At 38.8% G+C, this 12327-nt stretch overlaps 2 protein-coding genes across 2 annotated transcripts in view; one reads left to right on the forward strand and one right to left on the reverse strand.

The window, feature by feature from the left end:
• The first annotated feature begins 3898 nt into the window (after nucleotides 1-3898).
• Nucleotides 3899-7156, forward strand: igfbp1a (insulin-like growth factor binding protein 1a). The gene is made up of 4 exons (XM_084432538.1): nucleotides 3899-4374; nucleotides 5065-5222; nucleotides 5630-5758; nucleotides 6003-7156. The coding sequence occupies exons 1-4, from the start codon at nucleotides 3999-4001 to the stop codon at nucleotides 6126-6128; spliced, it is 789 nt and encodes a 262-aa protein (XP_084288664.1). The 5' UTR covers nucleotides 3899-3998; the 3' UTR covers nucleotides 6129-7156.
• Nucleotides 7157-8363: 1207 nt separating this feature from the next.
• Nucleotides 8364-12327, reverse strand: part of igfbp3 (insulin-like growth factor binding protein 3) — a 15373-nt gene continuing 11409 nt past the window's right edge. Inside the window, exon 4 of the mRNA XM_084432535.1 lies at nucleotides 8364-10636. Within this exon, the coding sequence (XP_084288661.1) occupies nucleotides 10517-10636 (120 nt within the window). The 3' untranslated portion in view covers nucleotides 8364-10516. The remainder of the gene's footprint in view (nucleotides 10637-12327) is intronic.

Raw genomic sequence — 12327 nt, forward strand, 5'->3', positions numbered from 1 at the left:
ACATTCCTACATTTAGCAGACATGCGTTTAGCAGTTCGTGTAACTGTCGTTCACCACAGGCATTTAGCTTAGTGATCCACTTGGTTGTAGTTTTAAACTCATTTTTGTTTTGTTTTTCGAGTAATCGTATATTACGCAATGATTTTCACTCGCCTCTAGATGTCCCTCTCAACAGCGCAACAATACATTAAAATTATTTATTTGATTTATTTACCAGTTAATACTTTGCAACTGCAACAAAAAAAAAATCACATTATTGCACAATATTCAACACAATTTTACTGATTTTAAAAAAAAAAGAAAAAAAAAAAAGAATTATTTGAAAAGAATATAAATTTGACAGGGCACCCTGCTGGCCCAGTGCCCTGGGCAAGTGCCTGATACTGAGTAATATTAATAAACAACATATACTTACTAAAGGGTTAGGGATTGGTTTAGGGTTAGTTGCATGTAGCCTAATTATGCATCATTTACTGTAATTACTATACTAAGTACCTACATGTAATGTGTGTAACAAATGTAAAATAAAGTGTTACCAGAAGAACAATATGCCACTGCAGGAAGGTTGAGTAAATATTTTTTACATTTCATTTAGGCAGAAACAATGATCTCATTAAAGCAGTTATTACAAGTTGTGATCATATTGATTACAATAGAAAAATTGGCAGAGGTGCATGTTGATTCATTAGTGTCCGAATAAGTTTTTCATGCTCAAAGTCTAGTGTCAGCAGTTTAAATGTGGATGCTAGTCCATTTTTGTTTATGCGAGTGATCCACACTTCTGTTATTTAATCAGAAAGTCTTGTGTGTCCGTTTGTAAGTTTTCCTCTTCTTTGATTGCTTTTTTTTTTTTTTGGAGTCAAACGTAAGAGGTTATGCAATGCACATGACCTTTTTTGTCGTGCTGTTTATGTTGGTTCTGCTGATGTCATTGTGGGTGTTTCTGCTTCTTTCAAATTGGGTCTGGCCCTGACCCTAAATCACACTGTTTTGAAGACTCTTTTTCTGTTTTTTTGTTTTTTGAGTCTCTTGATGTCAAAGTTGAGAATGTGTCAATGATATCAGCCTCCCAAGATCCTCGAGACAAGATGTCGAAATGGCTCTCCTTAACATCGGATTTACTTCATTAAGCTTGTAAGGGGAAAACATATTCAAGGGTCTGAGGATGTTCAGTCAGCACTCACTCCCACAAGGCTTAACACACTTCCACATTCCTTTATTCAGGAAAAACATGGTCATTTGGTTAGGTTGTTAAGAAAGGTGGGCTTGTTGGGGGGGGGGGGATAAAAACATCAGGCCCATGTCCTTAAATAACCATCTGTACCCCCACTCCATGCAGATGGTTATTTAAGGACATGGGCCTGATGTTTTTATCGTTTTATTCCCTCAAATGGGCTAGCATTTTTTGAAGCTAAATGTCCAACTGGTTTGTTTTTGTCTAATTTGGGCTGAAAACACAAACACAGAAGCCCCTCTGTGAATGGAAACATAGATGCACATTGCTTCTGCTGGACAATAAAACAACCACCTGTCATACTACAGCAGAAACGTCACTTGCTATTTAGTGACATGCACAACTGCACGCTTGTTTAAGTCACGTGCAATGTAACCATAACCCAAGCTCTATTCATTGGCTAAATGTCTTTTTCTTAGCAATTTAAAAACAAAAATCAAATAAAGGGAGTTTTACTGTGTGGGTTAGCAAAGATCAAATTATTTAAGATTCTAAATACTATATTAGGTTGTTACCAGCTGAGGAAGAGAGAAAAAGAACTAACACTTCTATGATAATTATCAAATCATGGCATACCTTGTAAAACATCAGTGTGCTAAAAATTAGACTAGTAATGAATTAACTAAAAAAAAAAGGGATGTAAATTGTATCTTATATGGAAGTTCTAAGAGCTCTTGCATTGAAATTGGATCAACAATTGTTCTTTTTTGAGATCTTGACTGTATTTTTTGTTAACTTTGACTAAAGTAATTTCTCAAGAGATCTAGTATCAAAATCATTTGTAAGTGCAACACACACACACACACACACACACACACACACACACACATTGATATATTGCACTGATGAGCAAATGTGTTTTTACTTTTATCTTGGACTCTCTAAGCAAAATCTCTATGTTCATCAGTGATAAACTTGATCATTTTAGACATTATGATGCTGTCCACCAACATGAGAAAGGAAGGAAACAGAAATGAGGAGTTTTGATACATGATTGAGGGTGATAATGTAATTTGGATTTAAAAAAAATCGTATTATGTTTGATACTAGCTGCTTATTCAGCATTGTGTTAAAGACTTAATGACTGTAGGCCTTGAGAAAATAGTCCTACATCTCCTACATAGGCTAGTCTAACAACATTTAGACTTTAAATTCAGATTATTAATCCTAAATTGCAATGTATTCTTGGCATTCATGCCTGAGGTTTTTGATAGAGGAGCGGAGTACTGTTACTGGTATGACGCCCGTGCCGCTTTATTGACGTCAGCAGATAACTCTACAGACCGCTTTGTCACGTGACACTCAGAGAAAATCTCCACGTGCTGAAAAAAAATAAAATGATGCAACAACGTAAGACAACTGCGTGGATCATGTCTCACAAAACTCCCTTCAGAGACATTGGAGAGCTCAGCGGTTGACACATTATTAAAGCGCCCTTCTCCAGCTGAGTGTCACATCCTGTGGCCCATTCATAAACTCCGCGGCAAGGCCACGACAAAAGGCCTCGCGACGCGCGTCGAGGAGAGGGGGAGACGTGTAGATGATCATGTCGTTTACCCGAGCGGCTATTATTATACTATTATTATACTAGGAAAGGGCCTGGGCAATGACAATAGCGGCAGTCTCGAGCTTTCCAAAAAGGAGTCCCGACCCGTCCTGACCTGAGTGAGGTCACGTATCACAGTGCGAGTGCACGCGGTGCCACATTGATGGAGGAGCGCGCGCGCTCTCATCTCATTACGGGCGCCAAATAAACGCGTCAAATGAATGCCAGACCAAAGGACTGGGACGCGACAATTTGGCATCCTAAATTGGTTGTATAAGAGTTTTCAAGGGGGAACTTAATGAATGAGGAGCTTTGTTCGTCCCGTCCTAAAATAAAGCACACATTTCAAACCCAACATGAAGCTAGGTTGTTCTTCCGTTTATTAAAAACTAAAACTGAAAGGAAAATTAGATAGATTTGAAGATATAACTACAAATACTTCAACTTTTTTGTTGTAGTGAATGAATGCCATGATCCAGAATGAAGTTGAATTGTTCATATGAGTTCAAATGAATTATTAGGCTACTCTACTGTCAATGTAGTCTACTGCCTGGTTTAACGATAAGACCATAAGTTGAGTTGTATTGGAGGAATTTACAATAATAACAATATATACAATAAACAATAACAATAAATAGGCTACACTATATTGCCTATATATATACAATTGCAATCTTATTGTAAATACAATGTAAACCAGTTTAAGGGTGATCATTTCAAAATAACATAGATGTACATTGCAGCTGAGTTATTTATTTATTTATTTGAAATTTATTTATTGATGAGGATAACCCCTTGAGATGAAACATCTCGTTTTCGAGGGGGTTGCTTGACTGAATCTATGGAGAAGACACTTTATTATTGTTAATTCGGATATGATTCTTCTGGGGTAGTAAACACACTTTTCCCCCCACCATTATGTAGCCTACATTGTTCTGATATAAACAGTGACGCATTTTACGCGCTGTGTTCAAGGAAACACCTCGGACTGGATCTCCACCAGCCAATCGGAGTCGAGGGGGGTCATTTAAGAAATCATTGATATTGCCAATGCGTCAAACACAAGCGTGTCAGCGGGACCCGGTGCGCGTATAAATACCGCGAGGCGACCCGGAGTGAGCTAGTCATTTAGAAGAGCGCAAAGACAGCGAGGAACTCCTCATTGCACTTCAACCGATATTTATTTATTTATCTATTTATTCTGAGCCTTGCTTTGGGATGAACAGACTGCTTCTGAACTTTTTCTGGGTGGCAGCATTCAGCGCACTCCTTTCAGCGCCGGGGCTCCGCGCTTCTCCAGTGGTTGGGCAGGAACCTATTCGCTGCGCCCCGTGCTCCCCGGAGCGGCTGGCCGAGTGTCCTGCGGTGGATGCCGGCTGTGAGGAGGTGCTTCGAGAGCCCGGCTGCGGCTGCTGCCTCGCCTGCGCGCTGAAGACAGGGGACCCGTGCGGGATCTACACTGCGCCCTGCGGCACGGGGCTCCGCTGCTTGCCGAAACCCGGAGAAGCACGACCCCTGCACGCTCTCACCCGGGGACAGGCGGTGTGCACTGCGACCCCCGAGCCTGACCAGAGCCAAAGCGACACAGCGCCAGGTACCAGCGTCTCATATACTGCACTATAGACGGCCATTCAAACAGTAGCTAGACCATTGCAGCTGTCGATGATTCAACCGCTGACGAGATTTCATCAGCGCTAACAAACCAGTTGGATGTTTCAGATATTTAGATAACCAATATTTGTTTAAGCGAATATATCGCCGCTTTCAAGAGGTCGACTATTCTAAATAAAAAAAATAAAAAATGTCTGCAACATTATAAATGTACCCCAAAGGCGCGTGATTGGTCGAGCAAAAAAAAAAAAAAAAAAAAAGCTCAAAAAAAAAAAAAAAGAAAGTTTATATGACATGTACATCTATAAAGAAAATGATAGGGCTACAAATGTTAAGACTTGACTCAACATAATGATCAATAAAGACTTGCCGCCTGAATCTAATTTGAACAGAATGTGCGTGAGCTACGTTCCGTTGTCATGGTTACCTCCTCTGCTAAGGGGAACGCGAGTCGGTGATTTCTGTTTTTTTTTATCCCCTATTTTGGAGACAGGTGGAAATATACACATATGTGCTCTTACTAATTTATCAGCTTTTATCATGAACGTTTGAAAACCCAACCTGAATGTATCTATAGAAACAATTGAAAACTTAAAAAAAAAAAAAAAACTTTTTCTACACGGTTCAATCCGGGCAACCACTCCAATAATTCTCACCATGCTTTTTCTTTCAGATCATTCCGAGACTCTCAACGGGGCAACGGCAGTGAATGAAGGTAGCTCAGCGGTCTTCGTGCCCGGGCACGGCAAGCCTTTCGACCCGCGGGTCATCAGCGCTAAAGAGAGCATGAAGGCCAAAGTCAACGCAATACGCAAGAAACTGGTGGAGCAGGTGAGCTTCAGGCACCTCAGGTTTTTTTTACATGTCCCAAATAAATGCGTAAAGGTTTAGTCAGCTATATAAAACGAGACTCCGGTACCATGTGCGGCCACACGAGGGCAGTATAGGGTTTCTTGAATTTATCTTATAGGCACATGGGGCAAGGCAAGAACCCGAGTCTGTATATTTGGGATGCGTGGCTTGATGCATTTTTCAGAGCTAAACATTAAAATAATAAAAGAGCTAATAAAAATAATTTAAATGCTGACATTTATTATTATTAGTAGTAGTAGTTGTTGCAATAATTATTTGTTATTGTAAAATATTAATAACCACCAAATAAAAGTTTAGAAATATAAAAAAAAAAGTACATTTATTTGAAAAAACTGTCTCTAAATGATCAAATTTTCTCTCTCTAGGGTCCTTGTCATATTGAGCTGCAGACAGCCCTTGACAAGATCACCAAATCACAGCAGAAACTGGGAGACAAAATGAACAGATTCTACCTTCCAAATTGTGACAAACATGGTCTATACAAAGTCAAACAGGTAAGCAGAGTCTTGTGCGCAAATATTTCTGAAACCAAACCAACGAGTCCTGATTTCACATTGAGAGTTTGTGTGTTTGTTTGTATATAAAGCTTAATGTGTGATATTCAACAACACGATGATATACGTGTGATGGCCGAGTGTTAGAACAACACTCGACTGAGAACTCGGCTGTGCATGCAAGCTTGTGTTTCTAGAGAATGAAATAACCCGTCTCACTCTCTCTGTCTGGTTTCCCCCGCAGTGTGAATCGTCTCTGGATGGTCAGAGGGGGAAGTGTTGGTGTGTGTCATCCTGGAATGGGAAGAAGATTCCTGGATCAAGTGACATGCCAGCAGATGCCGAGTGTCCCGAGGAACTCAACCACTGATCTGTCACACACACACACACACACACACACACACGCACACACACTGTGTGAGACCTAACCAGTTCAACCACTGATCTCTCTCTCACACGCATACAAACACGTTATACCACTGAATTTTATCATTATATTTTTAAAAAATATCTTAGTATTTATTTATTGTTAGTGGTGATATTTAATTCAGGTACACTGTTTTTGATTGGTAAATTCCCTGAACTCTCCAAAAAAAGGAAAAGAAAATCTATTTTTCTGTAAAGAAAATGTGTATTTTACATGAAGTACCCATACTTATTTATTTGAACTGAATGTATTCATCTTGATATCTGGATAAGAATATTTATTCCTTATGCCTTATACATATTTTTGTATGGTGTAAATCTGTATATTTGATGTATATAGATAACTGTGTCTCTTATCTTAAACTTCCTCCAGGCTTGCTTTGTTGGAAAGGAATGAAATGGAAAAAAGCACTGCATGACCAAACCTCTTTGTCACTGTCCGTGCATTGGCATATTTTTATACTGTATGTTTTGTTTTTCTATTATTGTATTTTATTAATGAATTTTCATTGTTTTTGTTTTAAAATGATTGAGATTAGATCATTCTAGATTCCCCCATTTTTAAAAGTAAAAATTATTATTATTATTTTTTCTTTTTCAAAAGTATTGATCTTCACAGCTTTTGAAACGGGTAACTGCCTGTTCCTACCTCCGGCTTTTAAGTTAAGAGCTCAAGTGGGCTATTTTTATGTTTGTAAAATACTTGCCTGTATGATCAAAGTGATATTGCAGTCTTATTGTATTTGTCAATCATAGGCTATTTGTGTTGTCTACATACTGTGGTCCATTTATTTTTATAAAATTGTTTTGTTTTTGCGATGCAATGTCTACACTGAGGAAAAGAGATTCAGACGTTGCTTCACTCCAAAGCATTTGCTTGTGTGTATAACATATTTTTCATGGTTTGTAATTGTAAGTCATTGTGGGTATAAAAAAAAAAAAAGAACTATTTAATAAAACATCTTTACAAGCACACAGTGTCAGTCATTTAAACTTGCCCTCGGGTCAGACGAGGAGCTGCGGTCAATCAAACTCAATTAGCAACGTCAGGACAAAACAACAACACCTGAGCATAATGGGAAACCTGTTAACACAAAACCACAAAGTGCAAAAAAATCCATTTCTCTCTCTCGATTTCTCCTGCCAAGCTTGATTATGTTCAGTCTTGTCTATATTTAAAACTGCCTGGAGGCAGAACCGTGTATGTGTGCACATATGTGTGTCCTTATCGTGGTAATCTCAAATGAAGCAGACTAACTTTAGCTCAGTATTTTGGGGAACCGGGCTCCACTCTCTACGGTGCCTTTGACCTGTGCTGTGTTTGTGCTGTGGTACGCCCTCTCCTTTCGCCAGATGACCAGCCTCTGTGGCACCACACGTTACACCTTTATCTCATTTTTGTAAACCGCAGGAGACAATATTTTGTTGCCCAACCCCATGAGTAAATTATTTTATTGCCACCAAACAAACCAAACCAAACAAACACAATGTGCAAGTAATGCTGCATTGTAACACCTTTCTTGTGGTTTTACAATTAGTGTTTTCATGGCATCCAGAATATTCTAGATTTCCTTATTATTAAATTAGGGGTGGGGTGTGGGAGGTACCATCCAGAGTATTTGACCTCATCCATATGAGCAATTTAATTTCATGAATTGTGGCATCGCAGCTTCTTTTTTGAGAATTGGCTGCGCTGACACGGCTCGGACAAGCGAATAACTATGCTAATGTGAATGGGGTCTCTGTGTGTAGATTTGAGGAGTAATGACCTGTGTGGGGCTCAAGCTAGAGTGTGAAATGAAGCGGTTCAAAGATGTTGACCCTGTTACACACATGAGATTTTAAATCTCCATTGCCCACCCCCCGGCACTCTGTTATACTAATGACAGAATTACTGTGGCTAATGTGAAAGAACCATTGTTTTTGAAACTCTTAACGGTGACACTAGCCACCTTATCTAAATGAATGGATAATACTAAAGGCAAATCAGAACTATATGAACCACATATGCTCTGTGTGCTAGGGTTTAGTTCACCCAAAAATGAAAATTCAGTCATTTATGATCCTTATGGCGTTCCAAATTTGTATATTCTGTGAAACACAAAATAAGATATTTTGAAAGACTGATTTTTAAAGACCCAGAACAATGGACAAAATAAAAGAATGTGACAGAATTTTCACTTTAGGGTGAACAATCCCTTTAATTTTGTAGAAGCTGTGAAATTACAATCTGTCATCCTGTAAATAGAAATAGTGTTTACATTTTTTATTAAAAAAAAGAAGGCATTAAATACAAATTATATTTGAACAAAAACATTTCCTTTCTTGAAGAAAGTGATAGCTGTATAATTTCTAGTTTAGTAACATAAAAAGCTTTTTAAAGAATCAAAATTATTTTAAATGAAAAAAGAAGCAAATACCCGTGAACGGAGGGATCTTTAAAAGTGACTTGCGGGTGAATGACCCTGGCATTGCACAGAATGAGGGTGGCAAGCTTTCTTGAAGATCAACTAGCTTGAACATTGACCTTGATGTTCTTCGAAACACAAGCTTGGCCTCAGCTTTACTTAATCTTAGCGTTCACTTTACGTTCGCTTAATTTAGCTTAGGTTAGCTAAAGTTAAGCTTCGATTTAGCTTAATTCATACCATAGAAGGCCTACACATAACCTGAAGATTTAAACTAAAGAGTTTTAACAGAAAATGATTCGAGGACAGCATCTTTGCTTAGCTAACAAAAGACACCAAGTACTCAGAACTGTCGATAAACAACAAATCTAAAACAAAAATCAAAGACTTTAGTGATTATATTCCCAAAAATATGCTGAGTTCTATGTTTTCACTACTGTGCAATCAACGGGTCAATGAATTGTTCTCAAAGACATATAGTTTGGATCAGCTTATATTTCTTTCTTGGATAAATAATCTTTTTAGCATAAAGTTCACATGCCTTTTTAGACATTTAGCTGGCCTGAAACAAAATATATATTCATATAAAAAAAATACAAGACACAATTACAAGTTAAGGAAGGGCTAATAGCTTAGCATACTCGTACGCTCTTTCCCCATAATCAAGTCAGATAAGGTGTAGCACCAAACATTTTTGTTTGTCTTTTGTTTAGCTGTTTGGGAGGGGGTGAGCTTTCTTCCGACGCTATGCTAATAAGCTAACGTGTGGGCTACCTCTCTGGCACCCTCCACCTTTCAAGTCTTTTCTCAGGAGGTCAGTTTTGAGACAACAACACAAGCCCTGGTTGTCTAACATGGCTGCCATGTTAGCCTGTAGCTTTCCTACTGGGGTTGAATATCGATATTCAGAGAGACAGAGAGCGAAAAAACCCGCATCATTTAGCAACACAATTCTGCACGGGTTTCATTAAGGCATTGATTTCAAAAACTGCCATAGCTACACCGATTTCGGTAATTCAGGGCACTGTAGCGTTACGGTTACATTCAAACCCATACAAAAAAAAAAAAAAAAGACGTCGCGCGAGATACATGCTTTCAGCAAATGCCTAGAAATGTGAAGGACAATGAGTCAGCGTTTGGAGCAACGATCTTATATTCAAAGTGCTTCATGATGTTTTGAAAGTGAGATAATGCCCATGTGGATATATTTTAGGGGCATATCAATGCTGTCCTGACGACACAAGCAAACAGCTCTGCGTCCCATGTGAGATAATATATACTTTTCAAAAGGGCATTGATCTAAGTATGTCCTGGTATAGAATCGTTTACAATTGGAATTTTTTTTCAAACTGTTGGCCATACTAACAGGCTGGAGGACATGTTCAGGAGGGGCCAAAGTGCATGAAGTGCTTGTGCTTCAGATGGAGTCTATGGCTAGAGCCGCCTAGTGTCACTGAGCATGCCCAGTTTAAACGACCCTACACCAGGAGGGCGGAAACAGGAAGTGGGACTAAGAGAGAGCCGCTGATAGTCATGGCAGATATCATTACACGCAATAGCAAAAGAGAGAGACTACCTATGCACACGGAACAAGTACACAACGTCCCTCACATACACAAGAGTACATATGCTCAGACTTAGCGTGCGCTACTGAAATTTGCTTGCACTTTTTGATTATGTTCACACTTCCCTCTCGGGATACAGTCCAAAAACAGAAGACGTGACACTCTCTCTGTGTCCTCCTCTCGTTCTCCCCACTCTCCTGAAGTGTAAAGTGAGTTGCTGGTCACGTGAGTCCATGCCTCAGCATACAAGTGGGAGGTCAGCTTTGGGACAGCACTTTTGAATCTGTATTCATGTAGTTCTTCAGGGGAGATATCCCTCTTTGTCTCCCTGTTTCCACCGCTCGGCCTCTCTCTCCTCTTCACTTCGTCTCCATGTTAAAGCAGTAGACTTTCTCCTTTTCTTCATAGCTGGGTATAGACTGTCCATACTTGTCCACGCACCAGCAGTGACCTCTTCTGCGCCCCTTGGATGGACGGCACTGCGGGGAGAGTGGGTGAGACAGGAAGAGAAATGCATAACCATATGATATTTGGACGAGTATATGCAAAACAGACAACATGCTCCAAATGGAAGAGACAGTGGCATAAACACACATTTCTCATCGCATCGCACTTAGGTGAGAGAGAGTAACACGAATACTAGAGCCAGAGAGAGAAAGAGGGAGAGAGATTGTGGTAAAGGAATGTCAGAGGGGATTCAAGGGGAAGTATATGAGGAGTAGAGAGACAGAGCAAGTGAAATATTTCAACTTATTGAAATCATTTTCAGGGCACAATTTTATATATTTTTTTTCTTCTTCATGAAACTCAATTGTCATTTGCTGCTAATATACCCCCACAGAGACCTATCCCCAATATTTTAATTGATAGTGTGGCTGGAATTATAGAAAATAAAATCAATTTACAGTGTATTTAGTCTAATGATGAAACATTTTAACTCAAAATGTTCATGTTTTCAGTTCGCCTTCAGTTAGCAAGCTACCAGCTTAAGCCCAAAATATTCTTGGGTATTTATGCGTACGCTAGGGTGTGCAACATAAATTAGAAGGAACTTGAATTGTTTTGCCCATGACAGAACAAGAGACAAACAACAACAATAGACTAGTTGCAAGTACAAAGAATTTTTTTTTTCTCTTATTTTCTTGAGAGAAATAACAGACACTGGACAAGGATGACACTTTCTAGTGCGCATGTGTTGAGCTCCTGTGTTCGCGCACAATATCAAATGGAGTACACTGTGAAAGGCTATGTGTTCGGCTATGTATTGCATACGATTGTAGAGTTTGCATCAAAACTTAAGTATACTTTTGGTTTTAGTCTACTAGCTTAGTATAGCGATAACTAAGAAAAGCTTTTTGATTAGATACAAGATATCCTGATAACACGATACATTTTTGATCAGACATGGAGATTTGAGTGACACCGTGCCTAACACAGTTAACTAACCATCAAATCACTTAAAAGACATTTTAAACAAAAAACTAAAGATTTTTGTTAGTGGTGATGAATAATTTTTGTAAATGTACTCGCTGATATGGATCAGAAAGCCCTCAAGCAGCCTGATTGTTTTATTTTTTATAAAATGTTCATCTAAATGTAAAAAAAAGAATAGGGTATAACCATTAAAGGTTTTACAATTACTAACAATGCATATCACATTGAAAATTTAAAAAATGCTTATCCTATGAGTGAGTATAGTTATGTCTCTGTCTGTTTCTCTCTTGCTGTCTTTCTCTCCTTTGGCAGTGAGTTGGAGACATGTGCAAGTCAAACATCACATCTAAGTTGGAAGAATGCACACCTGTCATTCACAGTGAGTGTGTGTTTATGAGAAAGAGAAAAATCAATGCATCAAAAATGTCTTCTTTGGTTCAGGGGTATTTAATGGATACAGTGAGGTGTACACACACACACACACACACACACACACACACACACACACACACACACAGACACACACACACACACACAGTGATGAAAAATTATCTGCAGTGTGTACGTCCCTTGTTTGCATTTGCTTATTATTTACATGCAGTTTTGCTTTTATGAGAGGATTAAATGCCTCTGTCAGGCTTCCGCTGATGGAATTGTGATTTTGTGTTCATAAAAACAGTTGAAAGTTAGACAAATTTGACCAAGCTAAAATATTTGCCATGGACCGTTAAAGAGC

The sequence above is a fragment of the Rutilus rutilus genome (genome assembly GCF_951802725.1).
Source record: "Rutilus rutilus genome assembly, chromosome: 15".
NCBI lineage: Eukaryota > Metazoa > Chordata > Actinopteri > Cypriniformes > Leuciscidae > Rutilus > Rutilus rutilus.

Excerpts from the sequence above, each read along its gene's own strand:
- igfbp1a (XM_084432538.1), top strand. The coding sequence starts at position 3,999 with ATGAACAGACTGCTTCTGAACTTTTTCTGGGTGGCAGCATTCAGCGCA. Across the intron at positions 4,375-5,064 it reads CCAAAGCGACACAGCGCCAG|ATCATTCCGAGACTCTCAAC; the intron begins GTACCAGCGTCT and ends TTTTTCTTTCAG. Across the intron at positions 5,759-6,002 it reads GTCTATACAAAGTCAAACAG|TGTGAATCGTCTCTGGATGG; the intron begins GTAAGCAGAGTC and ends TTTCCCCCGCAG.